General features: G+C 33.0%; 2 protein-coding genes across 8 annotated transcripts in view; one reads left to right on the top strand and one right to left on the bottom strand.

The window, feature by feature from the left end:
* Positions 1-25,028, bottom strand: part of LOC119611674 (G-protein coupled receptor moody) — a 119,038-nt gene that overhangs the window by 15,875 nt on the left and 78,135 nt on the right. Inside the window, exon 2 of the mRNA XM_037967348.1 lies at positions 12,373-12,579. The gene's annotated coding sequence lies outside the window, so the exon portion shown is untranslated. The remainder of the gene's footprint in view (positions 1-12,372; positions 12,580-25,028) is intronic.
* Positions 1,337-23,028, top strand: LOC119611629 (G-protein coupled receptor moody). Of its 7 annotated transcripts, none has more exons than XM_037967281.1 (7): positions 1,337-1,523; positions 2,506-2,806; positions 14,498-14,557; positions 17,963-18,103; positions 20,766-20,936; positions 21,026-21,819; positions 21,891-23,027. In XM_037967281.1, exons 3-7 carry the CDS (start codon positions 14,499-14,501, stop codon positions 22,589-22,591), a joined length of 1,866 nt encoding a protein of 621 aa, XP_037823209.1. In that variant the 5' UTR covers positions 1,337-1,523; positions 2,506-2,806; position 14,498; the 3' UTR covers positions 22,592-23,027. The 7 variants fall into 7 exon arrangements, with proteins under 7 accessions (XP_037823209.1, XP_037823191.1, XP_037823202.1 ...); XM_037967263.1 differs by having other exon boundaries at positions 2,305-2,806; XM_037967274.1 differs by having other exon boundaries at positions 1,337-1,624.

Raw genomic sequence — 25,028 nt, 5'->3', positions numbered from 1 at the left:
GCTCTACATCATATCGGTACCAGGCTACTCGGAATATAATTGTTTATGAAGCAGCGAAAGTATTTGCTATAAAGATAATGCAAAAAACGTTTGACGAAACCAGGGTGACTTAAAAAGTGAAATACTGGAACAATTTCTCCGCCAGACTTTCATCGAAATTAGATCCAAATGACTTGGAAGCAATATTATTCCAAATATTACAACACTGATTGGAAATATCTAGGGAATTACGTCCAGGAAACTGAGTTTCAAAAGATGGATCAATAATCCCTTTCGTACATCGCTATGTAAGTGTTTTTCTTGAAAATAAGCGCATAACAGGAACGATTGCGGTCAAGGTTTACTTTTCGGGAACTCGAGTATAATTGGTAATTAAATAGCAAATGTAGTTGCTGTAAAGAGAAGGGAGCTAGAAGAAGTTAAACTGATGAATGCACAGTTTACGTTTGACGCAGTTTAGGCTGAATTAAACGGAAACATTTACCCAGTCATTCCACCGAAATTAGCTCCAAATGACTTGGAAGCGCTGTTATTCCAAATATTACAATTTTAAGGAACTGATTGGAAAATTCTAAGGAACTACGTCCTGTAAACGGAGATTCTGAAGATTGGGCAATTATTCCCTTCATATATCGCTATATACGTTATTTTACCAACAAGTTTTCTATGAAAAGGAGCGCACAGCAATACTGATTGCACACGAGATGTATTTTTCCGAAACTTGGGCTAACAGCGAACGTGTATTCTGTAAAGAGAAGGGAGGTAGAGGAAGTTAAATTGACGAATGTAATGGAAAAAATATGTTTTGGATATAAAGCAGGAGTTTTCATTTAGTTGAATAGTAGATAGGATTAGGAAAAGGGGAATGATCTCGTTAAATACGGGATATAAAACATTTACAACGACTTTTTACAGCAGCTTTGTCGAACCAATTCCAACTAACCATGACTTTTATTTAGAAACTGATTATGAGTGATGACAGAACTCGCGCACACCACAGATCATTTCGATTTATAAATGAGTAAGAAAACAAAGTTAAAATACAGCACCAACAACAACAACTTTATAAAACAAAACTCACAACAAACACGCATTTGAAACTGACGGAACGAAGTTTTTAACTTGATTTGCTATACAGACGAAAGAGGAGCGGACGACGGATGGAGTGCACGTTTATTTATTAGGCGCGAAGTTAAATATCATGGTAAATCGCCCGCTCATATTAAAATATCAGTTTTATATTTCTTCGTTTTCTTCTGTTTTACTACATTAGTCGTCGTCGTATTTTATATTTTTTTTATTATTATTAAACAAACGCGCTTCATATGAACTCTCCAATAATTTTCTGAAGCATTCGTTGATAAACAATCAACAGAGTCACAGCAAACAAACGGCGACAACGAAACAAATCAACCAAAAACAAACCTACAAGATCGCATCGGAGTTAAACAATTGTGTGTGAACGTTAAGCTGTGTAAATGTGTATGTGTGTGCGAGTCTAATAATTTGATCATTTGACCACTGTACGTATAATGTACGACGATTTAAACAAACTAAATGAACCTTATCTTTTAATATTGAAAATAAACAAAAACAACAAACCCTAAATTAAAAGTGTTTATCGGTCAGTTTTGAAATACTATTTAATAAATACAAAATTTTAGTTGACAAAATATATAAATGACATAAAGTGAATAAACATATTCTATTTAATATAAATAAACAAGAATTACATAAAAGTTTTGTTGATTAAAGCGAAAATAAAAATTGTTTTAATTTTGTGTATAATTATCGCCGTATTCGCCTTTTTTATTGTTTTTGTTTTTTGGCAAATTGAAAGTGTTTGTTTTGTAGTTTTATAGTTTTTTTTCTGTTCGGTGCTCCACTCCACTGTTAAGTACATATTTGTTGTTCAGTTTGTGTTCAGTGTAACTACGTGTGTGCTTAGAATAAATTATGGAAATTTTAAGTTGGCGATTTTTTGCTTTATGTTTATTTTATTTAGTTTTAATACGAATTTTTCGCATATTTTACGATAATTATATTAGTAGTTCATCTAACAGCAATGAATAATACTTTCTTCTACTAAATAACTTTGAAAAATAAAATTTATATTATTTTAAAATGTTAAATTTTATAAGAAAAAGGGAAAAAACATTGATAAAAAAATATTTCCATTATATAAATACAAAAACAATAGTAAATATAAACTAATAAATCATTAACTAGTGAAAACTAAAAAAACCTTAAATAAACAAATAAAAATTCTAATACTCTCAATCACTCTCTTCATTTAACCCAAAGGTAAACAAACAACTAAATAAAAAAACCAACAAACAATCAAACAAACAAAATACATATATAAAAAAAATAACGATAAACAAACAAATAACAATACAAATGTATGACAACTACAACAATAATAATAAGAAAAAAACTATGGCAACAAGTGTTTTTGTTTGATTCAGGAATTTGATTACTCATCAGATTTTGTCTCATTTGCAGTCACCGTCACCGTCTGTCAAAAAGTCACACTCTCTCGATTTGTATTTAAATGATGTTGCAAACAGTTCGTTTTGATGTTGAATCATCACCGTTTTTATTCACGTTAAAAAAATAACAAATATTACCTGGAATTTTCACTACTACAACTACAACAACAGTTATTTCTCAACATTTACTCACCAAAACAAAACACCAACAACATATAAGAGCAGTTAATTCTCATTAAACAATAACAACACCAGCCAGCCTTCAGTCAGCATCTTTAATATTTTGTTTTATTTATAATATTTTATTTATTCATGTAAGTAAAACCAAGACAAAACTCAGTTTTAGAAACTTATTCATACTAGCAGTCAGTTAGTTAGTCAGACTAGTTAAAGGGTTACCAACTGCACTTAATTAGATGTTTGCCAGTAAAAAGATAAATAAATAGGTATCAGAGGTCTCATGCATAAATAGCTTATGTATCACTTTTTTAAATAGTTCAAATCCCAGACGGACATTTTGTTCATATTTTTATGTAACGATTTTCGTAATTTTTACTATAACTCCACTTTGTAATTCTTTAATTGTTTTAGGGTTTTAGCCCAAAATTTCTTTTTGAAGCCATTTTTTATTCGCAAGATCAATACATTAACATTTTAAAAAAGATTTTTGTGATATGGCCACCGCATTGCTTGCTGTATGTCACGAATATTACGAACAATATTGGCCTCTTAACTGTTAACTATTGCTGGTTTATCAGCATAAATTAGTGATATCACATCACCCCATAGGATATTATCGAAAGGTGTCATCGCACGACTTTGAAAGGCAATTGGCAGGTTTATTTCTCGAAATCAAGTTAAATTTAGTTTTAAATAGATTGATGGTTGCTTTCATCTTGCCTGGATCAATGTCATATATATTTTCAAATCATAACGCCGTCTTACATCATAAGGTCCGCCTTACAAACGAGGATATCTAGCAATGTCTCCAGAGATATGTTGGACTCAGTGCTCATGACCCCCTTATGTAAAAGTAACATATTGGATGAACTCCCTGTATTGGTATTATGTTATACTTTTTGTTCAAAGACGTCCACCAGATTATCGAAACGTAAGTTAAAAGTGTTCTAATAACTCTTTTAAAAAGCCAGTTTGTTAGATCAAGACTCCATTTTGAGCCTATGGTTCTCCTACATATCGCCCAACATCGATGTGCCTTATTGATCCAGTTACGAAGCGTCTGGCCAACCTGGAACTGATCTAAAAATCTAGAAGTTTGTATTAATAGTACCTTCGATATTAATGCAGACAAAAAGTGTATACAGTTTGTTATCGAAGAATTACTCTATGTACTTCAGAGTGCTTTTCCAAATGGAACCTTAAGCCATAGTATTTCGAACAGTAGTTTATATCATAGAGGTGAAGTGTGTAAACTTGATGGACTATGCGATCAAATTGATTAATTTCATTTCAAAAAGTCAAGTCCTTAAGAAACTAAATAGTCTCGCGAATAGTCCAAATTGCAAACTATCTTGTATACAGTATTTTTATATCTAAAATGAAAAATGTTCATTTAGGTCAGTACTCATCTAAGACTTCCATATATTCCTTTTTTCCGTAAAGTGTTTCGAATGAAACAGATTGTGGGATTACATCTTTAATAATCTAAAATTTATGAAAGTAAAATTAAAAAAAAAAATAAAAAAAATTAAAAAAAATTAAAATTAAAACAAATGAATTAGGAAGCTTGTTCCCAATGCTTATAGATTCCTCCCATAAATAAGACATTCATTCGTCGTCGACAGCACTATGTGAAAATTAGTTTTCCGCTGTACTGCCCATATACATACATAACAAATCAGTTACAGAGCTACTTCCGGTCAGTGTCCATAAACAGTACACACTCTTTCCTCTTCCTCTAATTTAGTGTAACAGCTTTATCTCAATTATACGTATACAACTCACCTATAAGGTCAGAGGTCGAATTTTTACATATTCAAAGTTTACATTTTAGAGAGATGTTAATGTAAAAAGGCTTTAAAAAATCGTTTTGTTTTTCAAATTACTCAGGGTTCCTGAATGGCTGAACAAGCAAAGTATCTACTTGTTATCAAAAAATATTAACACCAACTATTGACCAACTTTTTCCAAACAATACCCCGTGAGAATTTCTCATTTCCCTAAATCAAAAAGATTTTTATTTAATGGCATCATTATTACTCATTGCTACTCATCTTTTCGGCGAAGGAATGTTTTTTTTTATTGTTTTATACATTTTAATATTAAAATTATTTTATTTTTAAATACCTTTTTCCCGCATACACCCAAAATATACATTCATACAACAAATATTTTTATATCTTTACGATACAATACGAATTGATTACAACAACACATAATACACACTCTTACATCTCTCGTAACTTACAGATTGCGTAGTAAAGACACTCGTGCTCATTATTGTTTTAAGATAAACGAGTTTTTTTCGTTTTTAATTCTCTTCATTTCGTTCACACATATACAGATCTTCGACAAGTGCAAGTTCTACTGATAAGAATCGTTTAAATGTTGGATCGCGCTCATGTACAGTAATGTTAGTAATTATGGCACATTTTTAACTAGAACTGAACTAGAACTTAACTAGAACTGAACTAGAACTGAACTAGAACTGAACTAGAACTGAACTAGAACTGAACTAGAACTGAACTAGAACTGAACTAGAACTGAACTAGAACTTAACTAGAACTGAACTAGAACTACAATGGAACTGAAATAGAACTGAACTAGAACTGAACTTAGAACACAGTTTTAGTTCAGCTCTACAAATAATATTTTGTTTAGTTTTCTAATAGCTTGTATTCAGGTCAGAAGCCTTAAATGAACGAAAAGTTTTAGGTCATCGTTATTGTACAAATATAAGCAGGTCTTCCTTTTTCCAGTATTTTTCTTCCTTGTTATTGTAATTCTATGATGTTGCTACATGATCTTCTGAGAGTGTGACCAAATTGTAGTAAAATTTTTACCACTTTTGTACATATAACTATAGATTGCTGATGAGATTTTCATCGAGATAACCCCTTGCAGGGTTAAGGAAGGAGCTAAAAGGTTTTAATTTTCGGTAAAATATTCTCTATATCGGTCCCAAAAAATTTAAACTATGATTTTAAGGACTTATAAGATATAAGATTCCAACAACAATTTGTTCTGCAATATCCAAAGTAATGAAAAGTATAGTAAACTACTTACCAGCTTCTTAAGAATTTAAAGTCCAACATTGTACATAGCGATCGCCAGTATGGCTTTCATAGCGGTCACTCTACGAGAGACCTACTAGCTCTCCTTGCGCAGAAATGGTGTTATTCCATTGACAATTTAGGCGAAAGTAAAGTGGTGGTTCAAGATATTTAAGAAGTATTTGATTGATGGTGGTAAGAGGACCGTTTCTCAAAACTAATAGCTTTCTCTCGGTCACTCCGGGATCGCTCTATACGAGTTGTTATAGATGTTATCTCATTCAACGTGTTCTGTACTTTCTCCTGTTCTATTTTATATATTTCTAAATGACGTTCTATGTCATACTTCCAACTTTATCTACTCTTTTGTCATCTGCAAGAAACATTTGCCATTCCTATTCATTCAATTGTACTCCAAGTCTAATTAAGGAATCACAAGCTTTTGATGTTTTAATTGTTTTGAACTGAGAATACAGAGTGATGTCCGTTGAACTAAACATATTTTCAAATGAAAAAAGCATTCAAGTGTCTTGGTTTTCTAAATCGGCGCAAGAATCATTTTACTCCATCTGATCTTCTTACTATTTACACCACTTGTGTATATTGGAAGAAAAATTTAATATAAGTCTTGACAGTCTATTTTGGGGCTACTAGACCGCGTACATGAGATGTCGAAGTTACTTAGGAATGGCATTTGCGGATCCAACTTTATTGATTCTCTGGAGCACCGCCCCAATGAGGTGCGTGTTTCACTGTTCTATCGATACTTCAAGGAAATGTGTTCCTTTAAAATTAGGGATTTTGTTCCCGATACACGTAGGTTTATAAGCAAAACACGCCTCTCTTCAGGAAGACACCTACTTGTATACAGTCTATTGACCAGTGGATATCGTATATGACACGATTTCAAAATGGTTCACAAGTTCCCTTTCTAATTTATATTGATCTTGGAGGATTTTAAGGCTTTCATAACTATAAAAAGATACCGCAAATTTCTAAAAAATGCGTATTGGTCCAACAATATAAAAAGCTGTACTAAATTTGTGTTGGTTCTAAAATTATTTTTAAGAGTCTCCACCGGAAAATCAATGACGGATAAAAAACCTGTGTAGAAAATATTTTCTTTATTTAATTTATATAGTCTTAATAATAATGGCTTTATTATGGTAAATCCAATATTCCTACTATATATGTGCTATACCTTTAACCCGCACTGTTTATTCATTAATAATACGCCAATAAGACAATTTCATAGATAATTTAAGAAAAACGTAATAAAATGCCTCCTTTTCCTATACTGCGTCCATTATATTTGTAATCTCTTTCATAATATTATAAATTATAACTTTTTATGAGGTGAAAATTAGTTGTTTTTTTATTATTATTTACGAGCAAAAAGTCAAAACGATCAACGCAGATCAAATTAATTTGTTTTATTAATTTTCTGTTCATTCTTTAAAATAATGTATAAAACTGTGCTGTGAATATTTGTACATATTAATAAGCTATTCTGAGAATATAATTGAATTATATTTTTTGCTAATAAAATAAAACAGAGAATTGTGTTTAAAAGCGGCAATGATTCATCGTGGGTATTTTATTCGTTTAAACAAATCGTATCAAATGAAACTAAACTTGAAATATGGTTAATGATTGTTTAATAAAAATTAATCATTATTCATTCTTAGCAATAATAACAATTCGATAGGTATTTTGTAATACAAATAAATTACATACAATAAGTACTTCCTGATATATGGACAGATATGAATGTCATAATTTAAATATAAAAACTTTAAGAAATTTCCATTTTATTGGTCCAGTGTATTAAAGTTACGTTTACGTTTGTTTCCTTTAATGTAAACATTATGAAACACGAAAACAGCTGATTTCTATCAAACTAAAAGACAATTTATTTAAATTGAATTTTAGTAAAGTTCTTTTTTAATCAGAATTAGCTAAAGCTATAGATTTTTCAATAAACTTATGACAACATTACAATTGCCAAAAACAGAAGTCACATCCAACATATTTGTTCCCAAAATAATGCAATAAATACGTGCGTGACTGAAATTTTCAAAATAAACAATATTTTGATCATGTTCTAGTTGCTCGTCTATAATTGTATTTAAATTATTACAAATTATGGTAACATTGATATTATTAAATGTCCCCAAAAGGGCGCAATGAAATTAAATTACATTTGTTTGAAAATATTAATTAGTTTTTAAATTCTTAAAAGTTTTATTTTCTTAGTTATGTTATTAAACAGGTGTTCGTTTACATAAATAACATAAACCAACCGATTTTGAACTTTAACTCCAAAGTATACTTTTCCAATGATTCGATCTGCGCTGTATCCGAATTTGAACTCTGAATTTGCCTGAAACTCGTTTTTCGTTATATTCGAAACGTTACAACACCTTTATTTATAAAATTAGTTATGTCATCTAAATGTCCTGGATATTGACATAACCTCTGTCATAACTTACTCCTTCTTTGAAATTTAAAATTTGTTTATTACACAGCCCAAAAAAAGTTGAAAAAAGTAGGAATCTATAAACTAACCAGCAAAAAATTTTGAATGTCCTCCTATTGTAACCACTTACCCATTAACATACTTTTCAATAACTACTACATATCGTTCTGATTACATAGAAGTACTTTAATAACATCTTATTAATAATGTGTTATTATATAAATACTATCTAATTCATTAGTCAGCTTCTGCGTGAAGATATAAAAGATTTATGGACTGATTTTTCTAATTACCTGTAAGTGATTGTGGTAAATACTTGCCTCCAATGACATCTCCATGATAAAATAATGTCTTAAAATGCCTTTTTAATTTATGATTGTTTCATGCTTTAGGTTAAGATATCTCGAAAAAGAAAAAAAATGTGATTCGTATTTAGCGTAGCTTACTACTATAGAAATTTACACTTTGGCCTCTGGATGTTATTGGCCTGTGTTATACGACAATATTTAAAAATATCCCAAATCTAGGGACTAAACTATTCTTTTCTAAAGATATACGACCTCCATCAGATATGGTTTTCGAGATATCATAATCTAAAGTTTGAAATAGTCTCAAATTCCCATTCCCATTCGACTTTTGGGCAAAAATTTCCAAGCACTATATCTCTGAGATATTGCATAATGTGCTTGCATGTTGACTATATATAGTATAGTCAACGTGCCTACCTTAAAGAACGATCAACAGAGACAGCTCTACATGAGGTTGTCAGAGTTATAGAAAGATCCCTCGAATTTAAATAATATACTATGGGAGCCTTCTTAGACTTAGAAGGTGCCTTCAATAACGTAAATACTTTTGCAATTTAACAAGCTTTTGCTAATCTAGATGTTGAAGAGTATATCAACAACTGGTTAGTACCTATGTTGAAATATAGAATAGTTACTGCAAGTCTTGGTAATAGCGTTAAGTCCAAGCAAGAGGAACGAGGCACACCACAGGTCGGCGTAATCTCTCCACTACTTTGGCTCATCGTTGTTAAGGGTTAAAAGTCGTTGCTTATGCGGACGATGTTGTGATTCTTGTGTCAGGAATGTTCCCAGACGTGATTAGCGATATTATGTCTGCTGCTTTGGTGCTACTCAGTAACTGGGTCTCAGACAGTGGTCTAGGAGTAAATCCAAGCAAAACAGAATTGGTACTTTTCACAACAAAGACCAAGATTCCAAGCTTCAACTTGCCACGGTTAAAGAACTGCAAAATCCCCTTATCAAACAATGCCAAATATCTAGGAATTATTCTAGACTCCAAATTATCATAAAAACTCAACATCCAGCTATAGTAAGTCCTATTCTTATATACGGACCTCTTGTATGGTGGACTTCAACTAAGAAGAATTTTGTTGTAGATCAGCTTTACAAAGTTCAGAAATCAGCATGCATTGGGATAAAAGGTGCTCTAAGAACTAGTCCTTCAGAAGCTCTGAACACTATACTGCACATCTTACCTATAACTCATCCGGAAGTTGGAGATCAAGAATATATGATTTAAAGCCTATTACCTCCAATTTTGAAGCAACCATTACACACGCACTTTGATAGAATTTTCAAAGTCAGAGTTCTTTCCAGTAGCGAATGGTGTAGAGGTAACCTACCCAGCGAATATACCACTAGATTCTTTACAGATGATTCTAAAATGAACTGCGGTGTTGGTTCTGTGAAGAAGTATATCTCACAGTCTTCCCAACAAGTGTAGTGTCTTTCAGATTGAAATATTTGCGCTAATGTCAGCCTGTAGGGTACTACGTGACCTCGATATTCGCGGCAACATAGGAATCTTTCTCAATAGTCAAGCGGCGCTTCTTTCACTAAACTCTTATACTACCACTTCCCTATTAGTTAGACAGTGCAAAAAGGATCCGTCAAGGGACTACTATGGTAATGAATAGGCTGATGAGCTTGCCGCGATCTGCTCTTGATATTTCTAACGCCGTTTCAGTAGCAACTCCGTTAGGTTTTATCAAGAGCAGTATCATCAGGTTTTTTCTTCAAAAGGCTGAAAATAGGTGGAATAACATAGACACATGTAAAGGGGCCAAATTATTGTGGCCCTCCTTCAATGAGAAACGCACAAGACACCTTATAAACCGAAGTAGGCGGGACATATCGAGACTGATAACAGTAATAACAGGACACTGGGTGATAGGCTGACATGCAAGTCGGCTTGGGCTCCCCTCAACGATCACTGTCGCAGTTGCAAAGACAGGGAAAAGGAAGAAACGGTCTTCCATCCTCCCTGTGAATGCCCTGCTCTAGACGTAAAGGGAAACCGCTTCCTTGGCAGTTACTTCATATCTAATACTATAAATACTACATCTGACGAGTGGAGTGGTCCGGTCAAAACGGTGTCTCTTCGACTCTACTTGACAGTTCGTATCTCAGAGAGAAAAAGAGATATATGTATTAACAAGTCGGAAAACATTTTTATGGTTAAAACTATAATAGGTTAGGTATGGTATATAGGAGGGTGTATCCGGAGAAATGCACCTAGGTCACTATCTGGTCTGTTAGTAAAAACAAAATCCTTATATGATATTCACTGAATAAACTATCGTCCGATATTCAGAAACTCACTTTCCAGGACGTAATTCCTAAGAATTTTTCAATCAGTGTTTGGGAGGGATCTCATTTCTATGAGAGCCTGACAATGGCAAAGAAAGTGTTTCAGAGTTTCGTTGTAATCTCTACAAGCTCTACATTCGTCTGAATCTAAACGGCCCGGATTCTTGTGTGTCCACTCAGAGTACAGACTAACCTCAGGCTTATTTCGCGGAGGCTGCTCTTTAGGGTCACCCCATAGGATTTTTGTGGTAAAACCACGGTTTCATTATTACAAGGGGCCTTATAGGATTCTCTCACTACAATAAGTTGTGACTTAATAATTTTGTGTTATTATAAAGGTGAAATGTAGCGAAAAATATATATTTTTTCATTTATAGTTGCTTCAAAGAATAACAGAGGTTAATAATATTGAAACTTTGATGATAGGTGCGCCATTTTGTTTGCAATTTCCCCAGAATATGAATACATTCTTCCTGGTCTCAAAATTTTTACCTTTACTGCACATTTTCATTATAAAATCGTAATATTCATGTATAATTTTTGTAAACTACAAATCTTAAAAGTGATTCTCTTTATAGTTCCAAATCATTTTTGTCCAATTTCAAATCCCTGCTTTGAATCTTAACGATTTAAGATCTCAATCAATGTTGCAAATTCTAAATAAGAAACTTTCACGAACATTTTTTTAAGAAAATTCAATTAATGAATAATTGATCTTTGAACTTATTGTGTGTATTCTTTATATACATACATATATAATAAACTAAAACTGAATAATTAGTAATAAAGGAGACTTCATATATTAATAAATATGTACTTTACTATAAATTTAATTCTAAAATCATACACATAGAGACACACATACATATGTATGTACAGCTCATGTTCGAGTACTTATGTACTACGTACATAGACATTGCCTATAGTCATCATTAGTCCAATATTAAATTGAATTTTGAACGACAACTCTTTTTTTAAGCAATTTATTTTATTGTTGTATGTATATCTGACTGTACATTGTGAACACATTTATCCATCCATCCACCCATTCATATGTTCATACATACATACATACATAGATTCATTCAATCATTCATTCATTTGACTTTTGTTTTTATTTATTCATTATTTTTATTTTTTTAATAAAATACAAAGTTACATACGAATAAGTACAGACCAAAAAAAAAAAAAAAAAAAACAACATACATATATGAACATACGAATGTTTAGATGTCTGTAAGAAATAATACTAGTAGTATAACAAAATATGTATGAACAAGTATGAATATATACATATGTATCTATAAAATACTTCTCATATAGAGATACATACATACATACGTACATATGTATGTCTAAACGAAATGAAACTGACCCTCTTAAATTATTTAATTGACACTAATTTAAAATGAGAGTAACGTAACCCAAATGTTGCCACCAATTTAACCCAACCCGCTTGGAATCGTATGTCTGTCTATATGTTTATATGTATGTATTATGATTGCAACGTTTTTTATTCCTATAGACAAATTAGGCATCTATTTACTCACCCGTTTAAATGTACATACATATTTACGTACATAGTATATTCATTACACATACGCACTTGTTTTTATATGTATTTTTATTCATCAATTTTCGTTTCTTAAAAATAAAGATCTTGGGTTTCTTCTTTTTTTCCTAAACTTGCACTTTATTTCAAAACTACGACTGTAGCCGCAATAAGTTCGCGCTTAAAGTGTATATCGGTTTGTCTCCTGTGAAAAAGTAAAAAATAGAAAATTAAATTAGTTATTTAAAAAACAAAACAATCTCAATTTTAAAACAAAAATCAATCGGTAATTAATTTAAAAAAAAATTTTAATAAAACGGAATATTTTACTAATTAAGACATTTGATTTGAAGTGAGGTGATGGCCGATTTAGTATTTGATCTCAATTAAATAATATTAACCCATGTCGCATCGGTTCTTAAGTTTGGATAAGTGTTAACAAGACGAAATGAAATATTTATTATTTAATTATTCAAAAGTTTTTCTATTATAAGTTTCCTTACAAAATATTGGATCAAATTAATATTAGAAATATACCCGGATTAAAATATTTTGTAAAACAAAATATATAATATGATTTATAATATTTACCCCCATTTTCACCACCTCCAGTTATCGTTTAACCAGTAGTTATTTTTGTATATATATATATATATATATATATATATATATCCCGTTCAAATATATATATATATATATATATATATATATATATATATATATATATATATATATATATATATATATATATTATATCTATCTATCCATCTTTCTATCAATCTGTCTGTCTATCTATCTATCTATCTATCTTTCTATCTATCTATCTATCTATCTATCTATCTATCTATCTATCTATCTATCTATCTATCTATCTATCTATCTATCTATCTATCTATATATCTATCTATCTATCTATCTATCTATCTATCTATCTATCTATCTATCTATCTATCTATCTATCTATCTATCTATCTATCTATCTATCTATCTCTCTCTCTATCTATCTATCTATCTATCTATCTATCTATCTATCTATCTATCTATCTATCTATCTAATTTACATCACATCAGAATATCCCGTTTTTAGCAATTTTTGAGACGTTTTCAACCGCGAAGGCATATTTGTTTCGCAAATCTGTTATGTCATCTTAAAGTTTAATCTATCGGCTATAAAATAACCGCTGTCATACTTATCTGCTTTCCTTTTCGAAATAACTTAACCTACAGTGTGAGACAATTAAAAATTTGTCATAATTTTTTCTAGCAAAATGTAGGGTTTGTCTTAAGCTTTAGTTTGAGATACCTAAAAGAAGAAAGAAAATCAACAGATTGCACTTAAGGATGATATAGCAGATTTTATAAATAAATATGTCAAATATGGCCAAAAACAGGGGATTTCTATATTTAGGACACTATATCACGATGTGGTGGCGAATTTCTGAGGCCATTCGGATTCAGTACAGTACCTTTAGAGAAATATACTTTGGTCTGTCCATTTAAACCATGAATATAGCCTTCTATTGAACAAAATAGATTTGAAGCTTATAATTATGTTAAATATGCTAGTATTTTTAAAAAAGTTTTATATTAACCTTAAAGATACTGACGATGTTTTGGTCCTAACCCCCAACCAATCTCCCGTTCAGATACTACACGATTAAATTCAGCATAAAAAACTATTATTTATAAGATAAAAGGATCGGTCCATATTTGACCATAGCCTTCATCTAAAGCTTTTTTCAGAAAGTGCAGCTCAAGACCTTAAATAAGTATATTCTGGTCTCTCAGTTAAAAATCTGTTGGACTGTGTAATTATAAACTGCATATTGGTTGTATTTTTTTTAATTGTTTGTAGATCCGAGGTCAAAGCCCTAATGTATATCTATATTTATAATAATTTAGATATAAAATATATTTAAACATTTTTGTTGTATTCCCATTCTTATAAACGAAGTTTATAATAATAAAAGTTATGAGTTATCTAAAAGCATGACCGTTATAAATTTTTTTGTCTGTCAATGATTTTATTTGAATTGAAAAACAAACATAAATTTAAAATGTAAACAATAATTTTTAAAATAAATTTTTTTCTAATATTTTTTTTTAATTTCTTATCGTTACAGTATGAGTGATACAACCTATGACAACAGCAGTAACGCAAACGATATGGAGGCCGAAGATGGGTAAGTGTAATTGATTAACTTTTTAGATAAGTCAAGTAAAACTTGTTTATAATGAATTACAAAAGAGATTTTGGCGCGTTATGAAAAGTGTCAATTTAACGTTAGGATAAAAAAATAACCAGACCTTAAGATAATGGGGATTAGTAGTTACTTAATTTTAGGATTCAGTCTTACAACTGTCACATCATCTCAATAATCACGCAATTTTATCCTGCCTGAACAAATTATGTTGAACATTGTCAGCTCAGAATTAAATAATATAAGTTTATTATTTGAGCAGCAACAGAGTTTGTGGATATTGCTCGTTCTTGGATAGGGTTTGTTGTATTAAATTGAAGAGTTTGTGATGTTATCCAAATTGTATCCAATGTTCCTTAAACATGTTCCGTTAGCGTTTACTATTCAGCGTTAATTGGATGATACTGTAGCAGAACAGTAACTGTTACATTGGTGAATCTTCATTTTTCTTGGTGTTATTGTAAACCCGGGGTAAAAAAGGTGCTCTAGTCTGCTTGGACTATGAATTGTAGTCATTCGGCCATTCCTTGTAATCATTTGACATGGGGTCGAAACACAAAACCTATCTTATCTTTTACCACAAAAACCGGTGACCCACAGAGCAGGGTTTCGGACATTGTCTTATGTTATCGAAATGCACAGGGAGGTTGTGATTAGAACCATAACGTGGGAAGAAAATGTTGATTTAAAGACTGATGCATGGTGAAAAAAAAGACAACATATACCACTCAGAGTAGAGACTGTGGTGCTAAATTTTCGGATTGAGTCGATGTCAAATGAATGAAATACTCGTATTAATGTATCGAACATTTTCTATTGAGTATGTCTGATGAATGTGACGTGTGTTGGGTGTAATATTCAGATGTCATCATTCTTTGTCAGAGTATGTTAAGGAATTGCTATGTTCCTACCTGATTTACCACAGTCTTATCATTTCATTTACGTGGTTGTAAACAGAAGTGATGCTTTGAGTCATCTTTAGATCACCCTGTGGTTGTAGTAATACAACCGTGAAATCAAGCCGTTTGGCAGGTGTTCACATTACGCCCTAAACTTCAGTGACGAATTAACTCATCTTCAAGTACTTTTACATTAGCAGGTATATGAGTTCTCTGCATACTTCCTTTACAAGACGGGCTTAGGGTAGTAATATTTATATACTTGTTCTGAAATGTATGATGAAAATGCGATTCTTGTTTTTTGTGTGGATTCGTTAAACTAGTTCGATAAACAGCTGAAATGGTGGTTAACCTGTGGTAGAATGCGGTGCTCTCCGATACTGGGATAGAAATATGTTCAAATTTTGCCGAAGATGCTCAAAGGCATCTTTTTCCATTGTTTGGAAACATTTGTCGGCTTGTCCGTAAGAATTTGGGTGATATGGGACATCAAACTTGTGATATACTATTTCTATTGATTTAATAAAGAGTTTGAACTCTTGTGATACAAAGTGATCACAGCAAAAAGAACTCCATTAGCAGAGAAAACTTTATCTAAAATATCTATTGACTCCCTTAATGTCATTAAATGTGTAATTTTAACATCCAGTTATTTACTATAAGTATCTAAAATCACAAGTAGCAACTTACCCAAGGCCTTCCAGGGGCTTTTCGGATATTTCCAATGGCGTTCTATGAACTTTGATGGATTGTAGGAATGTTTGGCATAATCCCAACATTCTCTAACGACATTTTCTAAACTTGCTAATATATAAACGATCTGGACAATCTTTTCTTTCCTTCTTCACCATTCAAAAGTGGACTTTATGTAAATGTGTAATTTTAACATCCAGTTATTTACTATAAGCATCTAAAATCGCAAGTAGCAAATTACCCAAGGCCTTCCAGGGGCATTTTTGGATATTTCCAATGGCGTTCTATGAACTTTGATGGATTGTAGGAATATTTGGCATAATCCAAACATTCTCTAACGACATTTTCTACACTTGCTAATATATAAACAATCAGGACAATTTTCTTTTCTTTTTACCATTCAAAAGTGGGCTTTATGTAGATCTTTAAACTTCCGAAGTGAGTTTGGAATAACAATTCGATGCTCAACTTTAAGCAATTTGCACTTTATACCCAGTAAGAGTTAGGGCTTGGATTGATGTTCATCTTTTCGAGTGTCCTTAGCTATAAGTCCTTATTATTGGCAACTGATTTATTTCATACAGCTCTATTCTAGAGCATTAAATACTATTTCTAAAACCTCAGTTTTGTTCGGATATACGCCTAACACATACTCCATCAAATCTGGAAATATTGGCAGAGGAATTTGAATAAAAATGTCATTATTTTAATAAAGTCCTCGGAATGCAACAGAAAAACACCGTACTGTACAAATTTGAAACTAAGAATAAAGTTATCAGACACAACAAAATTAAATGATGTTTAAATTTGTCGGTCATTTAGATAAGTTAATGTGTTTTGTTTTAAATATCTGTAGTTTGATTATTTCTAAATGTTCTTTTTGGTGACATTTATGACCCAATATTTCTTCTCTCTTTCACGCTCACTCACACGTTTACATTCACCTCACTCAGTTACTCTCACACACAAAAAAAATATCGGACAGATAACAGTATGATGCATTAACAATGACTGGGATTATGTTTTGTACAATATTTAAACATTCCCTGCGCTTGCTCACCAATCGTAACCAATACTCTTCCATCAACTCAACCGAATATTTGAAATGTCTATGGGCTAGGCCTGTACTAAACTGACTAATCAATGGGTTTCATTTAAAAATCAAATAAAAAAAATTACATAAAACTCCAAAGTATTTTAAAAGAACTACATAGATGTAAATAATAATGACACTTCCTTCTGATAAAGAGGTTATCGCAAATAATAAGACAAAATTCTTTTCAAAGGGTTGCTACACAGAAGAAAAAATATTATTTTGGGGAATACAGTCGCTTTCATTCATCAAGAATCAACACAACGTTTTGTCACACAGCAATTTAAGCGCATCTTGAAAAAAGGAATAAATAAAAAAGAATAATTTTATAGATTTAGTCTATTCTAGTCTAGGTTTATTTCATCAACTTAAAAAAGTACGTATGTGATCTATAAGTCTGTTTATTTTATAATTTTGCGCGGGGATTTATTGATGTAATTTAACAATTTGCTAAATTTTTAGTTTGTTATTAAGAAGTTAAAAATTCAAGCTGGGTGAATAGCTATAGAGAAGTCATTACAACATCCAGGGGATTATGTGAAGATTTTTTATTTTTTGTACTCATTCTTATTAGAATGACAATCTTCCAATAAATAATCTTTTTGCTAAGAAAATTCCCTTTTAGATCTGTGTTATTTAGTTTTATTTATAACAGTTTTTTTGTACTAATGTCAAAATATATATTTTATCATATTCTTTCAGATTTGCTTCATCAATGCTTACTTTTGCAGCCATTATGACTCTGCTGATCATGGTTGTGGGAATTTTTGGTAATTTTCTCACCGTTGCAGCTTTAATTAAATGTCCGAAAGTCCGTAATGTAGCAGCAGCATTTATAATGAGGTAAGTCTATGACTCAAGTAAGATGGTTAGGTTAGGTTGATAGGAGGATGTATACTACATCAAAACCGAAGAAATACACCTAGGCCACTATAGGGCCTGTTGTGCGCTCCTTATCATGAACAAAAATTCACTGAATGAATTATTTTTCAGTGTTCAGAAACTCAGTTTCCTGAACGTAATTCTTAAGAATCTTCCAATCAGTGTTAGTCAGGAATGTTATTTCCGGTATAACATCACTTGGATCTAACTTCGGCGAATGCCTGGCAGTGGCAAAGAAAGTGCTCCAGAGTTTCACTGTCATCTCCACATGCTCTACATTCGTCTGATCCGCACGTCCAATTTTGCATAGATGTGCTCGTAATCCTGGGATTCTCTCACCCATATTTTCGCCCTTTCGTTGCCGACTACTCCCAAATGGGCTGGTACCCATTGATTACGTGTCCTAAACCCGCTTTTGGCCAGTTCGCCTAAAGTAAAGAGCCGTTCGGCTGTAATCGTCGCCTCATATCTAAAATATGTTTCAATGGGTGGAATATCCAGCAACGTTTCCAAGTAGTACACATAGCACCATTTATACCCAAGCAGCATTTGCGCAGAACTCCCTGTAGTAGTTTGATATTGCACTTTTTGTCTAAAACAGTCCATCATATTATTGAAGCATAAGCTAGAATTGGTCTAATTACACTTTTATAAAGCCAATTTGTCATAGTAGGACTACGACCCCATTTCATGCCTATAGTTCTCCTACATATCGCCCAGTACCGATGTGCCTTGTTGATCCTATCCTCTCACCACAGGGTGGCATTTTGTCACCTTTACTCTGGGTTATCACGATTAATAGGCTCCTAAGGACCCTAACCGCGAAAGGACTTAGACCTGTCTGCTATGCAGACGATGTCGTAATTCTTTTAAAGGGAAAGGATCCAAATTACTTGTGTAGAAGAGCTGAGGAGGCTCTGAATACGGCCTTGAGCTGGGCTCAACCGAGATGCCTCAATGTTAACCCGGCGAAGACAGAAATCTGTCTTTTCACAAGAAGGACAAAAATAAAAAAAAATATACTGAACCTTGCTTCCTTGGCAAGAAGATACCAGTGACAGACAAAGTTAAGTACTTAGGTGTAATCCTCGAGACACTCAAGTAAGATAATACAGTGCAAAATTTATTCTAGCTAACCGGATTTATAAGTCAATTCTATTAAATATGTTTACATTTCGGTAAAGAAGCCATTAATTTAAAGACTAGACTATAGCCTAGAATATAGACTAGACTATAGACTAGAATATAGACTAGACTATAGACTAGACTATAGACTAGACTATAGACTAGACTATAGACTAGACTATAGACTAGACTATAGACTAGACTATAGACTAGACTATAGACTAGACTATAGACTAGACTATAGACTAGACTATAGACTAGACTATAGACTAGACTATAGACTAGACTATAGACTAGACTATAGACTAGACTATAGACTAGACTATAGACTAGACTATAGACTAGACTATAGACTAGACTATAGACTAGACTATAGACTAGACTATAGACTAGACTATAGACTAGACTATAGACTAGACTATAGACTAGACTATAGACTAGACTATAGACTAGACTATAGACTAGACTATAGACTAGACTATAGACTAGACTATAGACTAGACTATAGACTAGACTAGACTAGACTATAGACTAGACTATAGACTAGACTATAGACTAGACTATAGACTAGACTATAGACTAGACTATAAACTAGACTATAGACTAGACTATAGATTAGACTATAGACCTTTCGGCCTTTTTAGCGGTAGTACTTTTACAATCACAGGGTTAGCAGTTAGACGACTCATTATCGGCAACAGCACCGCAGTTGTTCTAATCTAGATTTCACCGTGTATAAATTTTTTAATCAACATTATCTTCACGCGATATTGGGTTTAAACCACAGTCAGCACGTTCATTCTGAAGGGACCTCTCTCTGAATTGCAGGCTACCAGTTCCCTTGTTATAAGATATGTTAGCTTCTGCGGTTCGACCCCAGGTCAAATTATTCTAAGGAAAGGCCGACAATACTTTTGACAGTTTATAGTCCCGGTAGTGTAGAGGTACTTAGAGAACCAGTTTCCCCCTGATTGCAATCACATCAAAATGGCGAAAGTTCATTAAGGTAACATTCCCCGGGGGAAGAAGTTGCATACAGTACATTATGAGCAAACTCCTGAGACTACAGAGTCTTTTCGTTCCAATAACAATTGGATCTTTGGTCAGGAATGATCGCAGCAAGGAAAAAACTATTGGCCATGGTCGAAACAACAGAGTACTATATTTTAAAGGCTAATTTCTAGATGATCATGAAAATGTTGCTGGTTGTAAATTGAGCAACATACTGGATTTTTTTAGGGGATTAAATTCGCTCTTTAAAAAAATTCTAAGGTGAATTCAAATCTGTAACCACATTCATCGTCTTCACATACTTAGGTTTTTGGATTTGTGTTTCTCTTTTTATTATTGCTAAACCACCTTCTTTGATTTCGTATTTCTTCTATATGTCTCCTTACTTCGTTAGGGTTATATTTTCTAATTCTGGCTCCTGAAGGGAATCAGAATTGACCTCAAGTTTTCGATAATACTAAAATATTTATTCTTTTTTTAATTTTAGCTTATGTATAGCAGATCTATTATTCTGCGCTTTAGTTTTGCCATTTAATGCCTATCGCTTCATTGAAGGGACCTGGGAACCTCGAGATGTTCTCTGCAAGATGATACCATTTATACAATATGGAAATATTGGTGTTTCCCTTCTATGTATTGCTATGATCACCATTAACAGGTTAGTATTTCAAAGGAATGACAAGAGTCCATAGAGATACTTAGGAATTTTTAAACTTTTAATACTTTTTCCCCCCACTATTATTACAGATATGTCATGATTGCCCATCATAGTTCATATGGAAAAATCTACAAAAGACATTGGATTGCAGCCATGATAATATTCTGTTGGGTGTTTTCATATGGCATGCAACTGCCAACACTAGTCGGTGCCTGGGGCACTTTCGGTTATGATAAAAAACTAGGAACTTGTTCTATATTAGAAGATGACCATGGCCATAGCAGCAAGACCACATTGTTTGTGACAGCCTTTGTAATACCGTGCATAATAATTATAGCATGTTATACGAAAATTTTCTGGGTGGTACACAAGTCGGAGCAGCGTTTAAAGCGGCATGCCAATAAACAAAATTCCATACCAAATAATTTGAGAACAACGCCCGTTGCTACGGGCAGCAATATTGAAACGGGTAATGGTCAAAGCAGAGTATCTTCCGCCGACAGTAGTAGTTTTTCAACAGACGTTAAACACGAATCGGTGCAAAAACAAACGACTCGCGTCAAGGATCAAAGGGAGGTGAGAGCGAAACGAAATGAATGGCGCATTACTAAGATGGTGCTGGCAATATTTTTGAGCTTTGTCATTTGTTATTTGCCCATTACTATTGCCAAGGTGGCCGATCAAGATGTTGAGCATCCCAATTTTCATATACTCAGTTACATTATGTTGTATCTGTCGGCCTGCATCAATCCTATTATTTATGTCATCATGAATAAGCAGTATCGTAAAGCCTACAAAACAGTAATTATGTGTCAGCCGGGACGTTTATTGCCATTTGGCAAACATGCTGGTGGTGGTGGCAACAATGGCAGTAGTGTGGCAGGTATGTGATTGTATTGTTTATTTGACGAGTGGTGAGGGGGCAAAAAACTAAGTCACTCTCATTTGTTTTAGAGAAATGGAAAGATACCGGATTGAACCGCATGTCGCACAGTCGCACAATGGTTTCGGCAGTGGACCAACAAAATACCAGCTTCAGCAGTTCCGTCCAATTGCCAGCTATGGAACTGAGCAGCAAACCGAACGAAACAAAAGCCAAAGATACGATAGAATCAATACCGGTGACGTTGCAGGCAGCAGAGTCCACACCGATTCCGACATCTATGGAGAACGCGAGCAAACCAGAAACTCAGAACACCGAAGAACTGGTGGTGGCGCCATCGACAAACGAACAAATGCCCATAGCCACTCCTGCCCAGAGTCACAGCAAGAATACCAATATCACCAACAACAACAACAACCAAAGCGAACAAGTCAACCTTCCAACGAATATCATAACGCCAAGGACCATCAAACGCATAGCCCTGGTGGGCGGAGATATAATTTTGGAGGAAGAGGAGGAAGAAGAGGAGGAGGAAACGCAGGCAGCGAGACAGATGACAGTCAATCAGCCGGCCGAAGAGGAGAAAAAAGAACAGACGATAATGCCAATATCAACGCCACCTCCACCGTCCACTGTGAGCCAACGGCCGACGCCAGTGTACGTGAATGCGAGTGTATTGCACCAGAAGAAAAACCCATCTTACGGTCAGAACATCAACGTCATTCCAGATAATAAAAATTCCACAAAACTTTTAACCAAACCGAAACTTTAAAAGACTACTTTACAATGCTTTAATTACATAAATAATTACGAGTAAATATCTAATTGGTTAATCAAACATTCCATTTACAATTAGACCGATCGATGTTTATAAGAATTATCGATTTTTATACTCTCGTGCTGATTTTAAGTCAATATTAAAATTTAAAAAAAATATTAAACATTCCAAGCAATTACAAATTTTGTTTAAGATATACATACATAAATAAATATACATAGTATAAATAATAATTAATTAGTTCCATAATCTTATTTTATCTACACATAAGTTTTGTATTTATTTATTATACCTTTACAATTATATTTATGTATTAAATTTTATATTATTATTAAGGTTTTAATCGAATCGTGCCTATATTTATATAACAGCAATACAATACCATATAATTATTTACTAAATACTTTTAAATTTTTTATCTTATCTAAAATAAAAATGGAGTAGAAACTCAGTTTTTAATGAAAAAATACAAAAAAAAAGTATTACTTATCGTTTGAAATCTTGTTACAGTAACTACAGCTGAAAGCTTTTGTGGCGTTTGTCACAAATTTTGAATATATAGTATTTTCTGGTAACGGATCAGGTTCCTAAGTAATTGATCGATATTTCTAATATCGATTTTTAGTGATATTAGTATACGTATTATTGGTTTAATTGTACTTTTTTCGATCTCTAAAAGTAAAATGGTGCATCCATGAGACATTTGCGCAATATATTTCTTACTGAAATTACAATTCAAAATTACACTTTCAACACAAAGTTGTAGGAATCAGTTACTCTTTACGGGGGGACCAAATGGGCATGTGGTTCTATACTGAAGAATCGTCTACCTAATCACAATATTAGCTTCAAAACGGAAATTCAAGCAATTACGAAATGCGTAAATTAGATTAGAATACATATGGCGCCAACAGGGATTAACATATTTACCGACAGATTAAGAAGGCTGGGTACCAGGCTACTCAGAAATAATCGGCAAATAAAGAGCAAATGTTCTTGCTTTAAAGGGGAGGTAACACGAGATAGTTAACCTGTCGAACGCAAAACCGTTCAACGAACGAGGGCTGAATTAAAAATATGGTCGAGAGAATCCTATAAGGACCCTTGGAATAATAAAATGTTTGGTAGAACCACAAGAATACGGGACCATAAACTGGTGATGTCAATTCACTCCTCGGACTTTCTTTTAATGATTTGACATGGCGTCGAACCAGAGAACCACATAATCTGGTACTATGGGTGACCAGTTGCCCGCAGGACATGTCCTGGTTGGCCAGTTAAGGTTCCTTCGGCATGTACGTTGTGGCTGCGGTTTAAACCCAAATTCGCGGGAAGATAAGTGGCGGGTAAAATGGTGATATCTATAATGCGAGGTAAGTGACAACAGATACCCCACAGAGGAGTGACTGTGGGACTAAGCGTTGGAAATGAGTTGGTATTAAATGTATATGATATAGGATGAATATGATCTCATCCGCCCGTATACCTAGACTGTGTTTGTCGTATGTTGTTCTCTTATGAGTTTGTCGGATGAATGATAAGAGTTCAGTGTTGAATGGTGATGGATGAAAGGTATCTCCAGTTATGTTCAGTTAAAACTCTGTTCATTCCAGATTTAACAAAGTGTGTCCTCTGTAAGTAAGAACAAAGTCTTCGGCTTATTTGATGGATTCGTGCTGTTACCGACTCAACAGAGACCATCCCATCTGCGTGGTTGTAAACGGAAGTGATGTTTTTTTCAGCAATGGTCAGAGATTATATATCTCAAGTACTTGGGCAAGGTGCAGTAGAGTTTCATATAGTCGGCCATGAATTTGGCATAAATCTTCTAAAAATGAATTAAGTTTTGTACTAAACTCAGCCGGAATTCCTTTATTTTTCCATATTTTTTGTATATACATATAAAATAACTTCTATAAATTCGCATATCTAGCAGCTAATCTATTAGCAACACTTCCTTCCATTTATTTTGCTAAAATTACTGAAAATTTAGTAATTTTTAAATTATCAGTTTTCATTCAAATTATAGTTACAATTACTCAACTTATTATTATCTGGCAACATTTATTTCTTTGTATGTATTTCAACCAGCTGATTATGACACAACCACTTAAATTTGCAGAATGAAATTTGCACTAAGTAGAAGAAAATACAACTTTGTTGTTACTTCAGAATTCCCCCGCACTTTTTGAATCCACCTTGTTAACAGACCTAAAAATATCAACAAATTTTGTTCTCTTTATTAATAGTCCAGTCAAGTTGAAGTTGTACTGAGTAATTTAAATAACTAACAGAAATCTGATGCACAGTTTTGACATCAATAATAGTGTGTATACGGGGGATATTGGGGTCAAAAGTCTCAAAAATCAGGCTTTACTTATATATTTGTTAAGATCTTAGAACAATTTGTTATTTTTTTCTACATCTAGGT

The sequence above is a fragment of the Lucilia sericata genome, unplaced genomic scaffold (genome assembly GCF_015586225.1).
Source record: "Lucilia sericata isolate MDLA Ls3-8-SP2 unplaced genomic scaffold, ASM1558622v1 Contig000031F_arrow, whole genome shotgun sequence".
NCBI classification, from domain to species: Eukaryota; Metazoa; Arthropoda; class Insecta; order Diptera; family Calliphoridae; genus Lucilia; species Lucilia sericata.
Note: the sequence above shows the minus strand (reverse complement) of the source record. Positions and strands in the feature narration are given on the sequence as shown.

Coding starts and splice junctions, on each gene's coding strand:
- LOC119611629 (XM_037967308.1), top strand. CDS start 14,499: ATGAGTGATACAACCTATGACAACAGCAGTAACGCAAACGATATGGAG. Junction 18,104..20,765: donor GCAGCAGCATTTATAATGAG/GTAAGTCTATGA, acceptor TTTTAATTTTAG/CTTATGTATAGCAGATCTAT. Junction 20,937..21,025: donor GCTATGATCACCATTAACAG/GTTAGTATTTCA, acceptor CTATTATTACAG/ATATGTCATGATTGCCCATC.